The 25,478-nt window shown below is 45.8% G+C and overlaps 1 protein-coding gene and 1 pseudogene across 1 annotated transcript; both read right to left on the bottom strand.

The window, feature by feature from the left end:
* Window positions 1-1,194: 1,194 nt before the first annotated feature.
* Asf1b (anti-silencing function 1B histone chaperone) lies at window positions 1,195-15,382 on the bottom strand. The gene is made up of 4 exons (XM_075976641.1): window positions 15,055-15,382; window positions 5,438-5,553; window positions 3,308-3,484; window positions 1,195-2,175 (listed from the first exon to the last, which is right to left on the bottom strand). Exons 1-4 carry the CDS (start codon window positions 15,161-15,163, stop codon window positions 1,969-1,971), a joined length of 609 nt encoding a protein of 202 aa, XP_075832756.1. The 5' UTR covers window positions 15,164-15,382; the 3' UTR covers window positions 1,195-1,968.
* Window positions 6,658-6,758, bottom strand: LOC142853195 (U6 spliceosomal RNA; annotated as a pseudogene).
* Window positions 15,383-25,478: the final 10,096 nt, after the last annotated feature.

Raw genomic sequence — 25,478 nt, 5'->3', positions numbered from 1 at the left:
ACACTTAGGTTAGTGTTCAGAACCCCCACCCTAATACACTGGATTCTGGTACACTTTCATTTTCACATAAACCATCTCCAGACATGCTAAGTGTGCTCTGGGAAACAAAATTATCCACATCCCTACCAGAGAACCTCTGTAGTAGAGGGTGGCCAGGGTGGAAGGTGCTGAGGGGACAGAGTTAACTCTCCCTGGGCAGTTCATATCCAACTTCTAAGCCAGCAACTGTATGCACTCTTGATGCTAGGTCAGCTGCAGTCTACCAGTGGGAAAAGTACCTGCCATAGAGTAGAGCTTCTCTGGATTATAGGAGCTGGCCGAACTGCCAAATGCTCCGTTTCTGATTTGGGGAGTTACACCATAGCTAAGTGAAGTTATCTAAATTGTGGCGCTGTGTGTCCTTGGGTCACAATGTTGCTCTATGCCTGTGGGTCAAGGTCAAAGAAAGATCACTGGGCACCAGTTAAACAGCTTGGGCAAAGAAAAACATTTGAGCCTCAGCTTATGGTGCAAACTGTATAACAGGATGAGACTAACAGGGGAGTAAGCAAGAGGAGAGGGGCCAGCCACTTTCAGAACAAGAGGTTAACCACAACATGGTGAAAGAGACAGGAGGCCAAAGAAGAAACAACATATATTTAAAAACAAATTTACAGAGGCTAGAGATGACTTAAGAGCACTGCCTGCTCTTCCAGAGGACTTGGGTTCAATTCCCAGCTCCCACGTGGGGATTCACAACCCTCTATAACTCTAGTTTCAGGGGCTCCAAAATCGTCCTGGCCTCCGCAGACACCAGGCACTCAAGTGATAACACAGACAACATACAGGCAAACACAGAAATAAAATGTTTTAAGCTGGGAGTGGTAGGACACACCTTTAATCCCAGTACTTGAGGCAGAGGCAGGTGGATCGCTGAGTTTGAGGCCAGCCTGGTCTACAGAATGAGTCCAAGATAGACAGCAAGGGCTATGCAGAGAAACCTTGTCTCAAAAAATAAAAAAACAAAAAAACAAAAAACAAAAAACCAAACAACTTTCCCCAGGTGTGGTGCTGCATACTCTTAATCCCAGCACTCCAGAGGCAAAGGCAGGTGAATCTCTGTGAGTTCGAGTCCAGTCTGGTCTTCAGGCATGTCAAGGAGCAGGGAATATAAATAAATAAATAAAAAGCAGAAACAATCTAGATGAAGTGCTTTTATTTTTAAACCAAACAAAACTTTTAATATAAAAGCATTTTAATATACACACTGCAATCACAATAGCATCCGTGTAGCAGCAAGGGGCCCAGGGCTTAGGTAGAGGCAGATGGGAGTAGAAGTTTTCCAGGTCAGTCTGCCAAATGCCTCCCACAATACTGTGTAGCTCATGAGAACATGTCATCAGGACCTCCAACAAACATACCTATTCTACCCAGGGCAATCCTCTCAGAAAGTCAGGCTCAGTCACGAGATGAGAAGGTAGCTGTGACCAAAGTACCCACCATTCCTCCTTGGCCTGGGGAGCTCACCTTTGAGAGTTCTCTAGTAGTGGTTAGACTAAATGACTAAGACACCCTGGAAGGACAGTGGTGATATTGAGTCTGCCTTCTAACCAGTATTCCTTGCCTGAGACCCCAAGAACTGGAGTGGGCAGCAGTGACAGCCTCTGGCCAAAGGCTAGCCAGGCATCGCCCAACAAGCCTCAAGACAGGTGATAGAGAGCTTCTCACAGGAACTGACAGTGTAGAAGGAAAAACAACACAAAGAACGAGCATATAAGTACCTGCTTCTTAGAGGCTGGTGGGTCAGAGTGAGATGATTCTTCTGGACCTGAGGTGAGAGACTGTGGTCCATATTTTCCTGGGGATGACGAGTCTGGAAGCAGTCGGTGACCCCCAAATCCTTGAGATGACCACGCATGAGGGCCTTAGATCCCCTCCAGGTGTGCAAGGAGACTGGCCATGGTCCTACTGGGACCAGCCTGGCTCCCATCAGATGCAGTCCATGGAGTTCTCCGGGAGGAGGCCTGGGATGCAGGTAGGAAGGCCCAGACTTTTGAGAGGAGTGCAACTGAAGGGAAGGCCGAAATCCAGACTAGGGTCCTGGTTCTCTATGACCTCCAGCCTGTCTGGGTTGTTGTCCCAGTTGATATGGAATCGGGTCACCCGGGGATTAGAAGCCAATATGTTTCGCTGAAGCTGGAGCAAGAATTAGAATGTCAGTCCCTATCACCTAAGTGTTATCCCTAAAAGGCCAGGAATCCCTCAGACCCCCACTTTGAGCCCCAAGGATGCTTGTACACTGTGGAGTAGGAACAGGGTCTTCCTTGTCCTGGTTTTGCTTGGCTTTGTTCATTTGTTTCTGGGTTGTTTTGAGAGATTCTCAACTATGTAGACTGGGCTAGTCTGGAACTCACAGAGAGATCTGCCTGCCTCCAAGTGCTGGGGTTAAAGGTATGCATTACCATGCCTAGCATGATTTTTTTTTTTTTTTCGAGACAGGGTTTCTCTGTGGCTTTGGAGCCTGTCCTGGAACTAGCTCTTGTAGACCAGGCTGGTCTCGAACTCACAGAGATCCGCCTGCCTCTGCCTCCCAAGTGCTGGGATTAAAGGCGTGCGCCACCACCGCCCGGCCCTAGCATGATTTTTTAAAAAGTTTTTTGTGTATGGGTGTTTGGCTACATGTATGTCCGTGTACCATGTGTGTGCCTGATGCCTTTGGAGGCCAGAAGAGGGCACAGATGCCCTCTTAGTAAGAACCACCACGTGGGTGGCTAGATGATATGCCACCATGTGGATGCTGGGATTGAATCTGGGCTCTGAAGAACAGCAAGGTTCTTAACTGCTGAGCCCTCTCTCTGGCTCACTTGATTTTCTTTTTTTAAATATCTTTACTGTATTGGTTCCATTTGTGCCTAATCCCCATGTAGGTCAGAAGAGGGCATAGATACCCTGGAACTAGAATTAAAGATGGCTGTGAGCTACTATGTGAATGCTAGGAATCAGAACCAATCAAATCAAATCTTAAGAGTAGCCAGTGCTCTTAACCACTGAGTTCTCTCTCTAGTGGCCTCCAGCACTCCCTCCCACGCCCCCCTGGAAAAAGGGTCTTACTATGTAGCCTATGTTGGTCTGGAACCCACGCAGATGAGGCTGGCCTCTAATTTATGAGGGCCAGGGTGGTGGGATCACAGTGCCCTCCACTTCCCTAGCTCTAGCTTTGATTCTGTTAGGCATGCCTCAAGAAAAGACTTGCTCTATCCTAGCTCTGGCTCAGACAGCTGTAAAGAACTGGCCTGTCTGAAGCAGTAAGTGCAGAGACAGGCCTTACCTGAGAAAAGTCTGGCTTTGGGGGCGGGTTCTCCTGAAGCTCTGGGTCTGGGTATTCATTGTTGACATAGTAGCCCACACGAATGAACTCTTGTCCATGGTAGGTACAGGTGATAAGAACCACAGTCACACCCACAGCGTCCATCTCGGGAATGAGGGATGGGTTTGGGGCATCAGCCTGGGGAGACAAATCCTAGGCTTTAGCACTGCCAATCAGGACACAAAGACTAACCAAAAAGCTGAGACTAGACAAACTGATCATAAAGAAGAGATCATGAATTTGATTTGGCAGCATCATTGTTTAGTATACATAGTCCTTAGTCCCAGTAATAATAACAACAATAATTAATTCAAAACTGCTGAATTTGACTAAGAGACAGGGTGTTCAGGCGGAAAGTGGTGTACAGGTGACTGACTGGTTGTGTGGATACGGAGCAACCCCAGCATGCTTGGGTAAGAGCGGTGTTTAGAAAAGGAGGTCTGGCCGCAGGAAGCCAGGCAGGAGTCATCCTGGAGAGGATGACTAAACCCAGTGACAGAGAACAGAATCACAGATCAGTGTGAGGGAACAGTTATGTGTACAGAACCAATGCAAATGAAAACACTACACCTAAGCAATCCTAAGCACCTGCCAATGAGCATAGTAACACCGGACTGGACACAGTACCATTTAGAAGCCACAGCCCATCTTCATATTCACTGATTCTGAGTTTACAAATCTGCCAACCTGATACAACTAGAAACTGCAAATCTAACAACATAAAGAGAAAGAAAAACCTAGTGCTCAGGTTCCAACATGTGACCAAACTAGGGGCTACGTGGCTTTCTTCCACTTTCAATATAGAATACAAGGACCCTTTGGCTGACTACCTACTGCCAAAATTCAGGAGTTTCATATGGTGAGCTTGGTTTCTGCCTGTCAGAATGTGAACAGCTCTGCTACACAGTCCAGCTACCACAGAATGATTTTCTCTCTCTTGGCCTAGAAACATAGAGCTTAGCAACCATAAATGGAACCCTATGGAACCTTTCTTTGCTACATTACCAAAATCCCAGGGCAGAGACAGACACTAAGTTTACATTCATCACACCTTTACTACACCCCCTTGTATTCTGTCTGTTTGGGTAAAGCCTGCCTCTACCTCCAGAGTGCTCAGATGAAAGGTGTATCACACCTCGCCTAATTATTTTTTTTAACAGCATTTGGCTGTGTAGCCTAAGCTAGCCTTGAACCTGAAGCAGTCTACCTCAGCCTTTCGTGTACTGAGATTAAAAACAAATACCACTAAACTCAGCTATACCTTTAGTAAAAATTGAGTATTTACTTGATTCTTCATTATATATGCAAATGTTTAACTCACTGATGCCAAATGATTTATTGAGATATCTTAAAATGTAATCAATGAGTAAAGATTTACATCATACAGTAAAAAATCAAAATAAATAAGATCCCCAAATGCAGTGAAGTACTGCTTGTGTGTAAAAGCAGCTTATGGAGCATCTGTGTTGAGTGATTTAGACATGGGCTAGTGCAACTGGCTGAGCTCATGTGTCAACATTTACTAGCAAGGTATTTGAGACAGGGTCTTGCTGCAGAGCCCAGGTTGGTTCCAAACTGTGTGCTGGGCTTATAGGCATGTGCTTAGCTCTGACTGATAAGCAAGTAACAACAAAACCCCGTAATCCTTGAGGGGAATAGTTCAATATTCATGACTGTGTTCATGGGTTTGGTACACAACACAACTCCTGTGAACAGATGACAAATTAGTGGCCCAGAAGTCACTAAGAGCTGTGACTCAGAGGTGGGGTGAATCCTGAGTAGTGGCCTTTGAAGCACTGCTTTGGTCAGACAGCTCCAGGCAGTCAACCAGGATATATGGCTCAGGTAGGCCTTGAAGTTGTAGTCCTTCTGCCTCAGCATCCCGAGTAGTTGGAACCATTTCCAGTTCTTTTTATGATTTGAACTTAAACCTGACTGCTAAAGCCAGTGTGCTTTCAGGTAAAAGAGGAAGGTTCAAGGCTTGGGTGTGGCTCAGTAGGGGAGTGCATGTCTAGTATATGTCAGGGCCTGGGCTCCATCTCCAACCTGTAACATTTCTAGAAATCAAGGGCTAAGGTGCAACTTCCTTACCTGAAAGATGAACATATGTCTTCCAGCAGGGACAGGACCCACCAGCACTGAGTCTAGGATCTGATCAAATTCCTCACTCTCAGCTGAGCCCACATAAATGATCTTCCACTCCAGGTCTGCAAGCACATGGGGGGTTGGGAAGTTGAGGACTGAAAATAGCTGGAGAGCAAGGCAAGGGTCTTCTTGTTTCAGCCACATCTCAATGTATGAGAATGTCCAGGGAACTGGTGTGTTTGCTAGGCGTAGGCTCAGGCACCACAGTCCCGAATTAGAGCAAGTGTGAAGCTCTGCTTTAATGGAGACATTTTCCCTGTGGGGCCTAACTGGGCCAGGTGACCTTGACTCTGGCCCTCCAGGGAAACAGGCCTCTCAGTAATGGAGAGGAACCACAATAACATAGGCTGACTCAGGAGTCCTGTGACTATGGCTTGTGGAAGGAGCAGGGAGTTGAGCTACTCAAGGACCCTGGTCTCTGGATAGGAAGCAGCATCTTCTTTCACAGAAGGACTGGTGCCACCAAGTAGAGCAGATCCCTCGACAACTAGGGCAGAGTGGCAGATTCCAATCCAGCAGGAGAGCCAGGTGGCAGAAGGGAAAGGCAAAGCTGCTGGGAGAACCAACTTGTCCCAGAGTTGTCCACATCTGGCACCAACTCATGCCTACTTGTGCACATTTGTGGGACAGAGGCTTTGCCAGCAAATGGCGTGTGACAGGGCATCCCTCCAACACTGTTCCGTACTCCATTAAGGGGGCTCAGTCCTGGAGTAAACCCAAAAAAAATGAAAAAGTACCTGGAGACCCTTCCCATTAATCTCAGGCGAACCCAGTGCCCACAGCCTCTCGCAGGAGAGCCAAGGTCATGCTAGTACAGAGAAGCTTGGCCTCAGACCCAGAACTTATTTTAGGCTCTTTGAAATTACACAACCCCTAGCTCCAGCAGCTGGGAAAAGTTGCACAAGCTGAGATTCACAGGGAGCATGCTCTTGGAAGCTGCTTGGCCCTGGGTCCAGTGTGGCACAGGCACCCAGCACTGGAAGCACACTGACACCAGATCATACTGTGGAAGTTGTCACCTGAGCCACAAAGCCTTCCTAGATACATAAATTCCCTTGTCCCTTTACATTGTCACCTAGGTCCTTCTAGGTGATACCATGTCTGGGGTTCACCAGTGCTCAAACTCCGGCCTCAGCATTTCTGGGAAATTTTATTTCGCTATAACTTTTTTTTTTTGAATGCTCATGAATTTTTGTGTCATCCCTGTGCAAGGGCCAAGCTAATCTCAGTATTGTTCCAATTTTAGTATATGTGCTGAAGTGAGCATGCTCTTTCATTTTTTTAAGCTTTATTTTCCTGTGTGCTTTTCTAAAGGTTGTTTTCTTTTTATATGTATGGATGTTTTGCTTGCATGTCTACTTACCCTTCGGTGCCTCATGCCCATAAAAGCCACAAGATTGTGTCAAGTCTGTTGGAACCGGAAGTACAGATGGTTAACCGCCATGTGGGTACTGGGAACTGAACTGGGTTCTCTGAAAGAGCAATCAGTTTTCTGACTGCAGAACATCTTCCTAGTTGTTCCTAGTTATTCCCTTCTTTGCAGTACTGGGGATGAAACTCAGGGCCTGCACTTGCCAAAAACATGCTGTGTGGCTAAGCCAGGCTTCCAGCCCCATGGATTTAGTAAAAAGTGACATACAAGAATCAATGTTTCTGGAAGGACAGAAAAGTGTGCTACCCTTGCTCTTACTTGCTAAGAAGGCTCTGTTAAACTCTACTTTCTTCAGGCTCCTTTCCTCAAACCCATGAGCATCACACTGGTACAAGCCTTTAATCTCAGCATGTGAAACAGAGCTTTAAAAAAAGGAGGGGGGGGCTGGAGAGATGGCTCAGTGGTTAAGAGCATTGCTTGTTCTTCCAAAGGTCCTGAGTTCAAATCCCAGCAACCACATGGTGGCTCACAACCATCTGTAATGAGGTCCGGTGCCCTCTTCTGGCCTGCAGACAGAATATTGTATACATAATAAGTAAATAAATATTTAAAAAAAAAAGATTTATTAAAAAGAAAAAAGGAGGGGGGGCAGCTGGAGAGATGGTTCAATGGTTAAGAGCACTGACTGCTCTTCCAGAGGACTTGGGTTTAATTTAATTCTCAGCACCCACATGGCCGCTCACAACTGTCTCTAATGCCAAGATTGGACACCCTCACATAGACATACATGGAGACAAAATACGAATGCAAATGAAATAAAAGTAAATAAATTATTATTTTGGTTTTTCGAGACAGGGTTTCTCTGTGGTTTTGGAGCCTGTCCTGGAACTAGCTCTTGTAGACCAGGCTGGTCTCGAACTCACAGAGATCCGCCTGCCTCCCAAGTGCTGGGATTAAAGGCGTGCGCCACCACCGCCCGGCATTTTTTTTTTTTTTTAAAAAAGACGGAGTTGGAGCCTAAGAGATTGTTCTGAAGGTTAAGGCACTTGCCACAAAACCTAAAGATTCAGCTCAATCCCCAGAAAAGACATGGGGAAAGGAGAGAACTAACCCCAGCAAGCTGACCTTTAACCTCTACATGCCTTAGCACACACATAAACACAACAAATGTAGAAATGAAGGAACAAATGACAGGGTCTTCCTATGTAGTGCGGACTGGTCCAGAGCTCACAATATTCCTGCAAGCCGTCCAAGTATTGGGATAACAAATGTGAGCCCATGTGTATCTCTCATTGAATCTGAATCTTGCTGTGTCAGCTGGGCTGGTGGCCGGTCAGTGAGCCCTTGGTCTATACTCACTCTCCCTCCCCAATTTTTACCTGAGTGCAGAATAGTCAAACTCAGGTACACACACAACAAAGAAACTAAGATTTCATTTCAAAATATACTCAGCTTTTAGCACCTGTAGACTATTACCATAAGCTCAAAACAATGACCACAGACAGGAAATACTAGAAAACAATCCAGGGCTGGAGGCATGGCCAGAGGTGGAGTGCTCATCCCAGCATTTATGATGCTTGGGTTCCATCCCCAAACACAAAACAAGTTTGTACTGAACAAGAACATATGTAACTTTTCTTTTTCTGTCATTTATTCTCACACTACATATTCCTAGCAGACCTGGAACTTAAGAGATCCACCTGCCTCTGCCTCTCGAGTGCTGGAATTAAAGGCATTTCATTTATTCTCTTAAAAAAAAAAAAACATAGTATAACTGTTATTTCTACAGCACTGACACTAAGAATAACGGCTCGGTAATTGCAGTGCTTTCTGTGTAAGCACATGAAAAAGCCATGGGGCCCCCTATTTAACTCCAACCTTGGTAGGTGGACATAGGAGACCCCTATAATGAGCAGGCTAGTAAGGTTAGTCACACCATCAAGCTCTGGGATTGAAGGACACTGTCTCGATGAGTAAAAGAGAAGAACAACTGAAGATTATTGCTGACATCAACCTAGAACTCCAGTGTTCACAACCTGTCTACCTCTCTCCCCTAAAAAATAGAAAAGGAAAAAAGTCCCTTGTAGATGAACGGTAGTCTATGGGGGTTGGGGGCTGGTTGTTGTGACACACACCTAAAGCCCAAGCATTTTGGAGATGCAGGTAGGAGGATCCAGAACTCAAGACTAGACTCTTGTTACATATTAAATTCAAGATCAACCTTGGCTTAATAGACCCTGTCCAAAAACAAAAAAACCAAGAAAGCATACTAATAAATGTCTATGGGAGACTCTGTGTATGCGTGGTTCTAAGCAAACACTACACCGTTTTGTAGAAGAATCTTGAGCATCTGTGAGTACTGGGACCTGAAGAGCCTCTGAAGCCAATGGTGAAGACGATTTCTTCAAAAGGAGGTATGAACCACCAGTCACTCATACAGTATAACCTCATACTGACCAAAACACAAGATTGGATTTTTTTTTCTTTTTGAGACAAGATCCAACTGTATAAAACAAGCTGGTCTTGAATTCACAAAGATCCTCTTGCTTCTCCCTCTCAGGTACTGGGATTAAAAGTACCCACTACTTTTGTTTTTTAATATGCATGTAATGCATTTACATGCATGTGAATGTGGGTATGCCCAAGCCATGAGGTCTATGAAGATAAAAGGACAACAGTAAGTGTGGTGCATGTCAGTATAGACAGAGAGCTTTTGGAGATTCTATTGTCTCCACAATATTTACCCACTGAGCCATTTCTGCAGCCCAGTTGTTTTGATGCCCTAAGTTTATAATGACCCTGTTAAGATACACCTTTTACCATTTGGGAAAACAAAACCAAAGCTGAAAACATTACAAAAGACATGTCGAAATGATCATAGATTAGCTGAGCTTATTTCACACAGCACTGGGGACAGAATCCAGTTTCATACATACTAGACAAACACTTCATGAATGACCTACCCTCAGACCATTCCTTTTTTCCCCCTCCTTTGTTTTACTTTGTTTCTTGAAACAGGGTCTCAATGTGTAGCCTTGGCAATCCACCTTCCTCTGATTCCTGAGTGCTGGGATTAAAGGTGTTCACCACTATGCTCTAGCCTTCTTTGCTTTTTTTTTTTTCTTGAGACAGTTTCAGGTAGCCCAGGCTGATGTGGAACTTGCTGTGAAGCTAAGGTTGACCTTGAACTCCCAAGCCTCCTTGCCACCTCACCCCTAAGTGCTGGGATTACAGGTAATATGCCATCCTTCCTGCTTCTTTGAGACCACGTTTCCCTATGTTAGGGTTATAGCTGTGCACACTATTCTCCTTTTTAAAACTATGTATTTATATTTATTGTCTGGCCTTTTGCTCATCATACAGATCAACTTTGGTGCACAAAGTCTGGCTTCTTTCAACTGGTGCCTATTGAAATTTTCAGTTGAAAAAGAGGGAATCTGGGCCAAACCCACTAAATGTAGATCTGAACCTTGGAACTCTTTTTTTTCAGATGCTGAACAGAGGCAACCACAGGGCTTGGGGCTTTTTGGAAATGAAGATTAACTAACCAGGGCTGAGGGAATTTGTCAGGTTTCGGGCAGATAGTGATAAAATGTAAGGAAACAACTGTACAATTCGTAGAAAGGAGGCCAGGAAGAAGACAAAACCATCTTGCAGGCCAGAGTGTAAGGAATAGAACCAATCAGCATAACTTGGAGGAAAAGCACCCTCCTCTATCTTTTCAAAGGGTCCTCGCTAACAAGAAATTCTATGGTCATTCCTAATATGTTCTACTTCTAAACTAGACTGTTGGGCTGGCGGCACATCTTAATGGCAAAGCCACTGTTTAGCATGTGTGTAGTCCAGGGTTTGATTTCTAGACAAAAACAAGAGATGCCACACAAAGGACTCTTACCCCCTAAATAAAAAAATTTTAAAAAAAGGAAACAAACAAACAACAACAACAACAAAAAAAGTTATAAGTAGGGACTCAGCATTTAAGAACACTTGCTACTCAAGTCCAAATGGATCAAAGACCTTAACATAAAGCCAGCCACACTGAACCTCATAGAAGAGAAAGTGGAAAGTACACTTGAATGCATTGGCACAGGGAACCACTTCCTAAATAGAACCCCAGCAGTACAGACACTGAGAGAAACAATAAATGAGACCTCCTGACACTGAAAAGCTTCTGTAAAGCAAAGGACATGGTCAATAAGTCAAAACGACAGCCTACAGAATGGGAAAAGATATTCACCAACCCCACATCAGACAGAGGTCTGATCTCCAAAATATACAAAGAACTCAAGAATTTGGACACCAACGATCACATAATCCAATAAAAAAAAAATGGAGTACAAACCTAAACAGAGAACTCTCAACAGAGGAATCTAAAATGGCTGAAAGACACTTAAGGAAATGTTCAACATCCTTAGTCATCAGAGAAATGCAAATCAAAACAACTCTGAGAGTCCATCTTACACCTGTAAGAATGGCCAAGATCAGAAACACTGATGACAACTTATGCTAGAGAGGTTGTGGGGTAAAGGGAACACTCCTGCATTGCTGGTGGGAATGCAAGCTGGTACAGCCTCTTTGCATGTCAGTGTGGAGATCTCAGAAAATTAGGAAACAACTTTCCTCAAGACCCAGCAATACGACTTTTAGGTACATATCCAAAGGATGCTCAATTGTGTCACAAGGACATGTGCTCAATTATGTTCATAGCAGCTTTGTTTGTCATAGCCAGAACCTGGAAACAACCTAAATGCCCCTCGATGGAAGAGTGAAGTACTACACAGCAGAAAAAAATAACATCTTGGGGGCTGGAGAGATGGCTCAGAGGTTAAGAGCACTGACTGCTCTTCCAGAGGTTCTGAGTTCAATTCCCAGCAACCACATGGTGGCTCACAACCATCTGTAATAAGGTCTGGTGCCCTCTTCTGGCCTGCAGGAATACATGTAGATAAAATAATGTATACATAATAAATAAATAAATATTTAAAAAAAAATAACATCTTGAATTTTGCAGGAAAATGAATGGAGTTAGAAAACATTATTTTGAGTGAGGTAACCCAGACACAGAAAGACAATTATCACATGTACTCACACAAAGGTGGTTTTTAAACATAAAGCAAAGAGAGACAGCCTACAAATCACAATCCCAGAGAACTTAGACAACAATGTGGACACTAAGACTTACATAGATCTAATCTACATGGGAAGTAGAAAGTAGAAAAAGACAAGATCTCCTGAGTAAATTGGGAACATGGAGACCTTGGGGGGAAGGAATGAAGGGAGGAGGGGAGGCAGGGAGGGGAGCAGAGAAAAATGTAGAGCTCAATAAATATCAATTAAAAAAAAAGAACACTTGCTACTCTTACAGAGGACTTAAGTTTGATTCCCAGACCCACATGGTAGCTCACAACTGTCTCTATTTCCAGTTCAGGAAATCTTATACCCTCTTCTGGTCTCTGCAGGAACTAGGTGTGCATATAGTATACATACATACATGCACACAAAATACACATAAACAAAAAAGACCTACAAGTAAATGTTTTCTTCCATTTTTAGGACTGACGGAAAGATAAAGGATCTGGGATCTGGCTAGATGTCTCAGCAGATAAAATATTTCCTATGAAAGCCTAAGAACCTTGATTTAGGGTGCCAGGGACAACAGCTCTTAGAGCTGGGCAGTGGAGGCACACACCTTTAAAATACCAGTACTCAGGAGGTAGAGGCAGGCAGATCTCTTTGAGTTCGAGGCCAGTCTGGTCTACAAGAGCTAGTTCCAGGATAGGCTCCAAAGTTACAAAGAAACCCTGTCTCAAAAAAACCAAAAAACAAATGAGAGAGAGAGAGAGAGAGAGAGAGAGAGAGAGAGAGACCGAGACCAGAGGGAGGGAGGGAGGAAGGGAGGGAGAGAGAGAGAAACACAGAGACAGACAGACAGAGAAAGAAATAGCTCAAGGTTAAAATCCAGTATTGCTTTTAAAGACCCTGACTTGATTCCCAACAACTGTGTCAGGAGGCTCAAACTAGCATTAGAGAATCAGATGACTCTGCCTTCCAGGGGCTCCCATGTACATACCACCCCCAACACACACACATTCACCCCAAACTAGAAAGAGGTCAGGTGTGGTGGTATATGCCTTTAATTCCAGCACTGGGGAGGCAGAGACAAGCAGACTGAAGATCTTTGGGTTCAAGGCAGCTTGGTCTTATAACAAGCTCAAGGCCAGCCAGAACTACATAGTGAGACCCTGTTTCAAAATACAAAATAAAAGAAAACGCCACTACCAAGGAGGAAGAGATGGTGGATCCCTGGCTCACTAGGCAGCCAGCCTAGCAATATTGGAGCTCCAGGTTTTGTAGAGACCCTGTCTCTAAAAGAGGTAGAACAGAGCTGGAAAGACAGCCCATGGGGTGAGAGCACTAGCTGCTCTCTTAGAGGCCAGGTATAATGCCCAACACCTGCATGGTGACTCCCAAAATCTCTAACTCCAGTTCCAGAACACCCAGTTCTTTCTTCTGAACTCTCTGGGTTCCAGGCACTCAAGTGGTGCCATAAATATATGTAGATAAAACACACACACACATACACACAAATTGAAGAGCAGTTGAGAAAGACCATTTGATGTGTCTCTGGCCCACACCCACAGGCAAATTAAATTCAAAAAATAAATCTAAAAAAATCGATCTGAACTCAGAACCAAACTTCAATGGTGACATTTCTCCTGTCTGGCTTACATAGATAAACCACCCTGCTCCTATTAAAACATGACTAGCAGGCTGACTTTAGCCTTGGTGTTCTAATCTCACAAATAAGAAGCAAAGTAATACTAGGTAATGACCATGCAACCATTTTTAAATGCAAGGAACACACTCAGGCTGCCTGAAACCTGCTCTCTTGGTATCTGGGAACTGTGACCCCTAACGTGTCTCTTCATGGCTTTCAAATAAATCTTATTCCACATTGTTACTACTCTACCTTTTATTTATTTATTTACACCCTGCCTTGTCCGGACAAGGATTTAGCCCAGTTTATTCTATGGTTAGTCACAAGTAGAGTCCTTTAACCTTAAGAGGAAACTAGAGAGAGACTGGGCCACTGGCCCACCCCAGGCCCACCCGACAGCAGCTTTAAGCTAACAGGAGTGGCTGGGTTCATCTGAACACCACCCAGCAGCTGTCCCGAGGCCTGGTGGCCACAACCTAGCCTCTCCTCAGCTGTATCTCTTCAACCCTCAGCAGAATCACTGGAGTGCTTCCTCCTGGAAACAGGATGCGCCTTGCTGTGGAGCTGAGACTCCAAAGGGACCTCATGGCTTATGTGTTCCCATTCAGATGAGAGTTCCTCTGCTCTTTGGGGCCCTTGTCCTCTCATCTGGGAGATGACAGCCATGTCTACCTTCATGTCCCGCAGATGAATTAAGTCATTCTGTAAAGATTCACAAAAGCCAGTGACCGCTCCCCAGCAGACTGAAGTTGGACCCCCATCCCTGTTTGGCCATTCCACCCACTCCCCAGACCAGGTCTGCTCATCAAAAGAGAGGAGGGATTTCTTGAGTCAGCTGGAAGCTGGTAGAAAACTCAGAAGCTGGCAGAGGGCTGCCTGGCTGTGGCACCCCTTACCTGAGTGTTCACCCAACCCCATCACAGGAGCTGGGAGACCAAGTTACCCGCAAAGACCGGAGCCAGAAACTCCCGTCTCTGGGATTTGGGACTAACCTAAGGGGGACGCCCCGGTCTCGGCAACAGCAGTTGCTGGGGACTAATCTGGAGTTGTCTGGGGAGAGTATTGCTGGGAGACAAACGGGGTGGAGGAGGTTTGGCCATGGGCAGACAAGGTGACAAAAGGAGGGTCTGTGTGGTCTGGAGGAAAAGGGAAGGCGGGTACTTGAGGTTGGGTTTCCATCGGAGAGGTTAGATGGGAGGTTTCCTGGAGGAAACCGGCCTGAAACTGGAGCCTAGACATAGGGAGGAAGACGAGGCTGCGGTCTCCACAGGTTAAACGGAGGCTGACACCACTACAGAGAAAAAGTGCCAAGGACGAGCAGTGCAGGACAGGGGTGTCACGTCCACCGAGACGTCGGAGTAGGGGCCATGGAGGCGTATCGCCAAAGGGAGTCTCAGCTGGCCAAGGGGAGACTGGGAGTGGCGAGAACGAGGGCAGCAGGGCTTGGGGTCGCCTGCATAGGCTCAGCCTCACCGTCAGACAGGGCCTCACTGCACTCGAAGCTGATCTCGAACCGGAAGGGGCTGTGGAAAGGGCTCGGGTTCTCCAGCACAGCCACGTTCAGCACCGACACCTTGGCCATCACCTCGCCAGGGGACCGCAGCTGCAGCGGAGCCTTCTTCGGTGTCCTGCGGAGGCAATGGCGACTCGGGCAGAGATCGGCGAGGCAGCGTCCTCGCCGTGACTCCAACTCTTCTCTCTAAAGAGCTTCAGGGGTCCGCGCGCGCCTTCAAATAGCCGACTCCACCCTCCAGCCAATCGCCGCTAAGGAACTATGACGGCGCGAGAGCCCCGCCAGCCAATCCTGGGGCGTCTTCCGGCGCGCGCCTCGACCCCCAGACCAATCAGAGAAGCTCCCTCTTCACGGTTCACGGAAGGCGGAATGATAAATCTCCTAGCTTCGTAAAGTGTCCATCCGGAACCAATCCCTAGCGTCTCCGACTCGAATAGCTCGCTCCGGGGTGGGCGGAGTTAGATCGCGGAACTTCTCTTGTCCAATCCCAAAGGTTACCGCACCGGCCTGGCCCGCCCCCTCATTCTGCTCTTCCGGTAGACACGCCCCCTAGAGGTAAGCACCGCCAACGGCCGAACGGTGGCGCGCGACTCTCACTTAAGACCGTAGGAAGACCGGTACTAGCTCCCGCGGTGATTGACGGGCGATCAGGGGGCAGGGCTTAAGCAGGCTCCCGAAATGTAATTGGCTAATGTCGTGGCTGGGCCGGAGAACTGTGGAAATCTCAGTCCCACACAGTGAGAAAAGCAGAAAGCGAAAGAGTGGCGTTGGCAGCTCTGGCGGCTTTTCCGGGAGCTGCTACCCTGAGCGATTCCCGACTTTGAGGACGGCGGTCTGGGAGACTGTAGCGAAGGCTGTCAACATTTGTGTCACCCCTGAGACAAGATGGCGCGCCGGTGATACAAGATCGAGTCCGGGTCCGAGTCCACCAGGACCAGGACCAGGGCTTGACTCCCGTCTCTACACAAGTGCTATGGCCGGGCGTGGTGGCGCACGCTGGAGGCCGAGGCAGGCGGATCTCTGAGTTTGAAGGACAGCCAGGGCTACACAGAGAAACCCTGTCTCAAGAAAACCAAAACAAAACAGTTAACTGCCACTATTTCACTATTTATGACGATAGAATGCGACAAACTCATCTTCACTCCATGCCTTCCCTATATCCTGCCATTGCCTCCTAGGCATACAGCAGGCATACAGCCAGTGGGGCCTCAGGCTAGTCACAGACCTTCTGTAGGGTGAAAAAGGGCCAAAGAAACCCACCCTGCTCTGGGGAAAGCCTCCCCAAAGTGACAGCTCTGTCCTGGCAGGAGAGGACTTGCTTCTCCAGCCGCCCTGGCTCCAGTGCTCCGGAGTGTAGGGCAAGGTTTCCCCAGCCAAAGTGACACTCTTTCCGCTCTGTGGAAAGAAGGTCCTCACCCACACCTCCAGGAGGTTTATTGGGAGGAAAGGATCCGGGAATGGTTGCCTCTGCCAGGGTGGAAGAAGCTCATCTAACTGAACAAGCACAGGGCATATATAGGGCTTCTTAGGAGTGGAGTTTTTCCAGGGAGAGGAGGGATTGGTTCGTTTAGTTGGTCAGGAGCAGAGATGGCTCTGATTTAAGGGCCAAACTGTGTTTCTTTCATTGGCCAGGGCATTCCTTTCACTGACTCTGGTCCTAGGGACAAAGTGCTTCTTTGGTACTGATTTCAGAGTCAGGGCGCATTTCTTTGGGTCTGGGTTTGGGTCTAAAGCATTTCTTTCACCGGCTCGGGTCTCGGAACCAATGTGTTTCCAGAACCTGGGGGTGTTTCTTTCACTGGCTCTGTTTTCAGAGCCAGGGTGAGTTTCTTTGGTTGGCCCTTTTACCCTACATTCTTCCCTCCCAATAAATCTCTTGGATAAGGTTTGGATGAAGACCTTCTTTAGCTGGAGCAGAGACGAGACAGAGCCGAGCTGGGCAGGGCTGTAACACTTTCACTAGGGGAAGCCTTCCCCTGGCAGCAAGAGTTGTTACAACCAATTGTTACAGCTTCACTGGGGAAGTCAGACTGGGAGCAGGGCTGTAACACTTTCGCTGGGGAAACCTTCCCCTAGCAGAGTAGAGTTGTTACACTGGAGAATGGAGCTGAGCAGCGGAGCTGTAACAACTTGGCTGGGGAAGCCCTCTCTTGCCCCAGCAGAGCTGTTAACACTGGGGAAACCCTCCCTAGAGCAGGGCTGCAAGCTGCTACGCTTACTGTGCCCTGTGCCCTGGCTCCCGACTGCCAGAGCTCGCTTCCACCCGAGCTGTAGCACTCGGTATTCCTTGGTTCTGCATTGTCAGGATCTCTTTCCATTTGAGCTGTGACACACCTTTTACTAATCACATCTTTTAAAGGAAATAAAAAAAAAACCCCAAATAACAAAAAAACCCCAGCTGGAATGGTAGTGTACGCCATTAATCCCAGCACTCAGAAGTCAGAGAAAGGCAGACTTCTGTGAGTTCAGGGCCAGCCTGGTCTACACAGCGAGTTTGGTGAAGTAAATGAATAGATGATAGATTCATTTTCACATTTGACCAGTGCAAAAAGGTCAAAAATGAAGAAATGGATTTTAGTTGTACATTTAACTCAATAGAACAAAAAATATAATTTAAAATATGATCAGTATAAAAGTACTAATGAGCTATCCATTGAAAAGTCCTTGGGGTCCTCTGTATGTTTCACATTCAAACATGTCTGTAACCTGACAAGGGAATCTCCACTTTTATTTGAAAGAGGTAATCTGACCTTTTATATTTCATGAAACTTACAGCTGAAAAAAAAATTGGTTTTTGTTTTTATTTTGAGGGGGGGTTGAGACAGGGTTTTTTTGTATAGCTTTGGAGCCTATCCTGGAACTGGCTCTGTAGACCAGGCTGGCCTCAAACTCATAGATTCACCTGCCTCGGCCTCCCAAGTGCTAGGATTATAGGCATGTGCCACCACTGCCTGGCTACAGTTGAAAATGTAAGCCAGTAATTTCAGCACTTGGGAGGCAGGGCAGGCGTTCAAGGTCTCCTTAACAGGAGGGATTTGAGCGGTGGAGAGGTGGCTCAGTGCATAAGAGAGTCTACTGCTCTTGAACTGTACCTGCATTTGATCCCCAACACCCACATCAGGCAGCTCATATCTGCCTGTAACTCCAGCTTCAAGGGATCTGATGCCCTACTGTGGCTTCTGGAAGCATCTGCACTCATTGTGGACTAGAATATTTGTTTAACTATGCAAAAATGGGTTGCATTTGTTTGTGTTGCCAAATAATTGTTTAACTATGTAAAGGTGTGTTGCTTTTTATGCTGCACTTGTTTAATTATGCAAAGATGTGTTGCTGTTTCACCTTGCCTGCCTAAGACACCTGATTGGTCTAATAAAGATCTGAATGGCCAGTAGCTAGGCAGAGGAAGGATAAGCAGGGATGGTGAGCAGAGAGAAAAGGGGAGCCAGCCAGCCTGCCATGGAGGCCAGCCTGGGCAGGTCAGCTAGCCAACCAGCAAGGAGGAAACAGGAAAGCAGCACATACAGAATGAAAGAAAAGGAAAAAGCTCTGAGGTAAAATGCAGATGAATAGAAACAGGTTAAATTAACTTAGAAAAGCTAGTGGATAAGTCTAAGCTAAGGTCAAACATTCATAATTAGTAAGTCTCTGTGTCACGATTTGGGGGCTGGTGGTCCCCCTTTATTTAAGGTGTTTGAATGGCTGTAGCAATTACTCAGAACTTAAGAACACACGTCGCTCTTGAAGAGGACCCGGGCTGGGTTCCTAGTACTCTCAAGGCATGGCAATTCAGCCATCCACGGCTTCAGTCCCAGGAGATCTAAAGCCCTCTTCTGACCATCGAGTGCACCCGACATCCGTGTGTTGCACACACGTGTAGGCAAGCAAAACACTCAATACTATATAAAATAAATAGAAAAACAACAGCATGGTGTTTAATCTCCTTTAATCTCGGCACTCAGGAGGCAGAGGCAGAAGGATATCTATGAAGCTGAAGAACCCCTGATATAGTGAGCTCCAGGCCAGCCAGGGCAACACAGCAGAACCCTGTTGGCTTTGATTTTTGTTTGTTAGTTTGTTTTAAAAAGATGGGGCTGGAGAGATGGCTCAGTGATTAAGAGTACTGGCTGTTCTCCCAGAGGTTCTTAGTTCATAACCATCTGTAATGAGATTTGGTGCCCTGTCTGGCCTGCAGGCATGCATGAAGGAGAATACTGTATACATAATAAATCTTTAAAAAAAAAGAAAGAGAAAAAAAAAGGGGCTGGAGAGATGGCCCAGTGGTTAAGACCATTGACTGCTCTTCCAGAGGACTTGGTTTCAATTCCCAGCACCCACACGGCAGCTCACAACGGTCTATAACTCCTGTTCCAGGAGATCTGACACCCTCACACAGACATGTATGCAGATAAAACACCAATGTACATAAAATACAAATACTTTTTTAAAAAAAAAGGAAAGAAAGAAAAAAATGTCTGTGGAGACTTGTATGTTTGGATGTGTGGCCCCCAGATGGTGGAACTATTTAGAAAGGATTGGGAAGGGTGGTGTGGAGGAGGTGTGTCACTGGGGGTGGGTTTTGAGGTCTCAGAAGACTGGCAGGATTCCCTGTGTGCTCAATGCCTCCTGCTTATGTATCAAGATGTGAGCTGTCCCTGCCACCATGCCTTTGCTTCACCATCATGGACTCTAATCCTCTGAAACCCTAAGCCAAGTTACTCTTTTTAAAATTGCCTTGGTTGTGGTGTAACAGAAAGTTAGCTAAGATACCCACATACTTAAAAGCTTTCCACTCCCAGAACTGAATAAAGTAACCAAGTCTGTGTTGGAAGAGTAAGATAGGTAGAGTGTACACAATCTTGAGGCCAGCCTGGACTAAACAGTAATGCCTTGTCTCAGAAAATAAAATCAAATTAATGATGAAGTTGCCATGTATTTCCTAGGCCAAGTTCCTCTCCTTTTGTGTTGTGTACTTTTTAAAAGGAGATTTATTGTGTACAGTGTTCTGTCTGCACTTTTGCCTGCAGGCCAGAAGAGGGTACCAGATTTCATTACAGGTGGTTGTGAGCCACCATGCAGTTGCTGGGAATTGAACTTGTGACCTCTATAAGAGCAGGCAGTGCCTGCTGAGCCATCTCTCCAGCCCATGCAGTGTACTTCTTTATCCACAGCCCCATCCTCTTCATATCCCAGAAAAACTTAGCTACAGTAGTCTGTGGTGCCTTATAAAGAAACTCCTGGCCAGGCCGTGGTGGCACATGCCTTTAATCCCAGCACTCAGGAGGCAGAGGTAGGCAGATCTCTGTGAGTTTGAGACCAGTCTGATCTACAAGAGCTAGTTCCAGGACAGCCAGGACTATTACACAGAGAAACCCTGTCTCAAAAAACAGGGAAAAAAAGGAAAAAAACACAAAACATTTATTTTTTATGTGCATTGGTGTTTTACATGTGTAAGGGTGTCTAGTCCCCTAAAACTGCAGTTATAGACAGCTGTGAGCTGCCATGTGGGTGTTGGGAATTGAACCTGGGTCCTGTGGCAGAACAGTCTTCCTAACTGCTGAGCCATCTCTCCAGCCCCACATCTATTAAATTTATCAGTTACTTTCAAAATATTATTTTATGTGTATGAATGTTTTGTCTACATGTATGTCTGTACACCAGACCTGGTACCCAAAGAGGCCAGAAGAGTGCATCAGATCCCTTAGAAGTGAAGTGTCGGGTGACTGTGAGCTGCCATGTGGGTGCTGGGACCTGAACCGCTCTCTTACCACAGAGTCATCTCTCCATTTATTTTTTATGTGTACAATGTCCTGTCTGTGTGTATGCCTGCAGGCCAGAAGAGGGCACCAAACCTCATTACAGATGGTTGTGAGCCACCATGTGGTTGCTGGGAATTGAACTCAGGACCTTTGGAAGAACAGTCAGTTCTCTTAAACTCTGAGCCATCTCTCCAGCCCCACGAGCTTGTTTCTTTGGCACAGGGTTCACTTTGTAGCAGGCTGTCAATACAAGAATCCGCATCACCTCCCAGTGATGGGGATGGCCTCCTGTCCTTCAGTGAGCTAGGTAAGCACCCTACCCCCCGAGACCCTTATGTTAGTTTTGAGCTGGGCTTTGTCATATTATCTCTCAAAAGATCGGAATTGGCTTGGAAACAGACGTCTCATCTGGCTCCCATCTTACTATTGGAGCCCCCTTAGTATGGGGGCTGGAGAGATGGCTCAGTGGTTAAGAGCACTGGCTGCTCTTCCAGAGGTTCTGAGTTCAATTCCCAGCAACCACATGGTGGCTCACAACCATCTGTAATGAGATCTGGTGCCCTCTTCTGGCGTGTGGGCATACATGGAGGCAGAATGTTGTATACATAAGAAATAAAAAAAATAAATCTTTGCCAGGCGGTGGTGGCTCACGCCTTTAATCCCAGCACTCGGGAGGCAGAGGCAGGAGGATCTCTGTGAGTTCGAGACCAGCCTGGTCTACAAGAGCTAGTTCCAGGACAGGCTCCAAAACCACAGAGAAACCCTGTCTCGAAAAACCAAAAAAAAAAAAAAAAAAAAACCTGCCCCTCATTTTTTTTTTTAAAAAAAGATACATCCATATGTAGTCTTAGAGTAGTACTTGAAATATGGGCAGCAACCAGAAAAACTAAGATGTTGATAGTACCAAGAAATAATAGCAGCTTCTGACACTTAGGTTTTATTTTTAACTATGTGCATCTCGGTGTGTAGGTTTGTACTTGAGTGCCAGTGTTCTTGGAGGTCATAAGAGGTCATTAGAACCCCTAGAACTGGAGTTACAGTTGTGAACCACCTGATGTGGGTGCTGGGAACAGAGCTCAGGTCCTTCGTAAAAGCAACACAAATCCATCCAGTCTTCTCCCTGGCTCCAATGCTTTGTTTTGTTTTTGAGACAGGGTCTCACTATATAGACACAGGCTGGCCTGGCACTTACTCTGTAGACCAGGGTGGTCTTGGGCTCACAAGATCTGCTTTCTTCTGTCTCCTGAGTGCTCAGACAAAAGGTTTTATGACACCACTTTTATTTTATTTTAAAACATCTTATATGTATGTCTGTTTTTCAGGGATGTATTTCTTTGCACCACGTGTGTTCATGTGTTCCCAGTGTGAAGAGGCCAGAAGAGGGTGTTGGATCCCCGAGAACTGGAGTTAGAGCTGCCATATGGTTGCTGGAAACTGAACCTGGGTCCTCTGGAAGGGCAGCAATGCTCGGAATCACAGAGCCAGCTCTTTAGTTTCATCCATCTTTTCTTTTCTTTCTTATTTATTTATTTGTTTGTTTGTTTGTTTTTTGAGACGGTTTCTCTGTACCTTTGGAGCCTGTCCTGGAACTAGCTCTGAAGACCAGGCTGGCTTCGAACTCACAGAGATCCGCCCGCCTCTACTTCCCGAGTGCTCGGATTAAAGGTGTGTGCCACCACCCAGCTTCATCCATCTTTTTGGTATTAAAATATTCCCTGGCCTTTCACCCCAGATCTTGGGAGGCAGAGGCAGGAGGATGGCTGTGAGTTGAGTGAGACCTGCAGAGGGATACTCTGTCTCAAAAAGTCTTATAATTAAACCAGTGATTAGCTTAACAACTACAATTTTATTTTTATTTTAAGATTTTTTACTTTTTTTTTTTTTGGTTTTTCGAGACAGGGTTTCTCTGTGGTTTTGGAGCATGTCCTGGAACTAGCTCTGTAGACCAGGCTGCCTCTGCCTCCCGAGTGCTGGGATTAAAGGCGTGCGCCACCACCGCCCGGCCTATTTTAAGATTTTATTTCAAGTCTATGAGTATTTTTCCTGTATGTATGTCTGAGCACCACATGTTTGTCTGGTGCTTGTAGGAATCTAACATACACTCTGGCCTCCAAGGGCACACACATGGGACACTTTACAAACTTATGCAGGTAAAATATCCATACAATAAAATAAAATAAATAAAGAGTAAAATACTGTGTAGTGAAATGGAATTTGGTAGATTAAAATTTTCCCAGAGGACCATAAAATCATGAATGGGTACTAAATACATTTAAATTATAAATTGGAAGGATCCAGGCATGGTAGTTCATACCTATAAACCCAGTGCTCCGAAAGCTGAGGTCAGGGAATTGTGAGTTCAAGACCATCCTTGACTGCATAGCAAGTTCAAGGCCACTTGGGCTACAAGAGACCTTATCTCAAAAAACAAACTAAATGGTAACATGTGCAGTGGGTTTTCAGGTTATAGAGTATGAAAACTTTATTAATCCAGTCTCAAAGTTCACATTTTAATTAATTCCCCAACCCCAGCTTGGGATGGGATTGAGAACCACACACACTAGGCAAGCATTCTACCACTGAGCCACTCCTTCTGGTGTCCAGCTGACTAACACAGCACCATTTGTTAAAGTCTGGGACAGAAAGCAAAAAGGAGGCTGGAGAGATGGCTCAGCAGGCACTGCCTGCTTTTCTAGAGGTCCCAAGTTCAAGTCCCAGCAACCACATGGTGGTTCACAACCATCTGTAATGAGATCTGGTGCCCTCTTCTGGCCTGCAGGGACATAAGCAGGCAGACCACTGTATACTTAATAAATAAATAAATTAAAAAAAAAAAGAAAACAAAAAGGAATATCCTTATCTAAAACGGCTATTAAAACACTACTCTCTTTGCCAACTCTGTATTATAAAAACCTCAAATGGCACAACAATGAGGGTGGAGGGCCAGCGACAAAGGCTCCGTGGGTAAAGGTGGCTGCCAGTGCTACAGAACCTGAGTTCAGTCTTGGGACCCATATGGTGGAAAGGGGAAGCTAATATCCTCAGGCTGTTCTCTGACCCCCGACATAAGCATGTGTCTGCAGGTATCCATATACATACACGATAAATTAATAAATTTTTATTAAATGTGGGAGGGTGTCGAGATTTTTTTGGTTATTATTATTAGTTTTTGTTTTGCTTTGGGGGATTGTTTTGGTTTGGTTTTTGAGACAAGGTCTTTCTACATAGTCCTAGCTGTCCTGGAACTCACTATGTAGACCAGACTGGCCCTGTCCACCAGTCCCTGCCTCCAGAGTGCTGGGATTAAAGGCTTCAGCCAAGGGCATCACACCTCTTGAAACTAGAGTTATGGATGATTGTGAGAAACTGTATGGATGCTGGGAACTGAACCCACGGCCTCTGCAAGAACAAGTGCTCTTATCGCTGAGCCATTTCTCCAGGGTTTCACTACCTTTTTTAAAAAACATAATTTCAGCCGGGCGGTGGTGGCGCACGCCTTTAATCCCAGCACTCGGGAGGCAGAGGCAGGCGGATCTCTGTGAGTTCGAAACCAGCCTGGTCTACAAGAGCTAGTTCCAGGACAGGCTCCAAAAAACCACAGAGAAACCCTGTCTCGAAAAACCAAAAAAAAAAAAAAAACATAATTTCAAGCTGGGCATGATGGCGCACACCTCCAGACACAGGCGGCAGAGACAGGTGGGTTCCCATGAGCTTTTTAATCTACCAAATTCCATTTCACTACACAGTATTTTACTCTTTATTTATTTTATTTTATTGTATGGATATTTTACCTGCATAAGTTTGTAAAGTGTCCCATGTGTGTGCCCTTGGAGGCCAGAGTGTATGTTAGATTCCTACAAGCACCAGACAAACATGTGGTGCTCAGACATACATACAGGAAAAATACTCATAGACTTGAAATAAAATCTTAAAATAGGCCGAGCGGTGGTGGCGCACGCCTTTAATCCCAGCACTCGGGAGGCAGAGGCAGGCGGATCTCTGTGAGTTCGAGACCAGCCTGGTCTACAAGAGCTAGTTCCAGGACAGGCTCCAAAGCCACAGAGAAACCCTGTCTCGAAAAACCAAAAAATAAATAAATAAATAAAATAAATAAAAAGTGGGTGTGTGGGGCCAGGCAGTGGTGGCGCACACTTTTCATCCCAGCACTCGGAAGGCGAAGGCAGGCGGATCTTGGTGAGTTTGAGGTTAGCCTGATCTACAAGAGCTACTTCCAAGACAGCTAGGACTGTTACACAGAGAAACCCTATCTCGGAAAAACCAATAAATAAATAAATAAAGAAACAAACAAATAAATGAACAAATAAATAAATAAATAAATAAATGGTGTGTGTTATATTAGTATGTTTTAATTTCTAATATAATAGATGTTAATATAGTGCCCACAGACAGTAGCTCCTGAGAGCTAGCTATGGCTCATTTGCCTCCCAAATGCTGGGATTAATGGCATCTGGCTGTTGTAGTAGTCTGAGACCTTGTAGACAGAGCTGTTCTCCCTCTGGCAATTTCTAACCCTGCCTTTGTTGTAGAGCAGATCACCACCCATTCAAGTTTTCTCAAATCTCTGCCTGTACCAGTACCACATTGTCTTAAATATCACCACAGCCTAA

This window comes from Microtus pennsylvanicus, chromosome 6 (genome assembly GCF_037038515.1).
Source record: "Microtus pennsylvanicus isolate mMicPen1 chromosome 6, mMicPen1.hap1, whole genome shotgun sequence".
Classification (NCBI taxonomy): Eukaryota; Metazoa; Chordata; class Mammalia; order Rodentia; family Cricetidae; genus Microtus; species Microtus pennsylvanicus.
The sequence above is the reverse complement of the archived record's forward strand: the minus strand, read 5'-3'. Positions and strand labels throughout refer to the sequence as shown.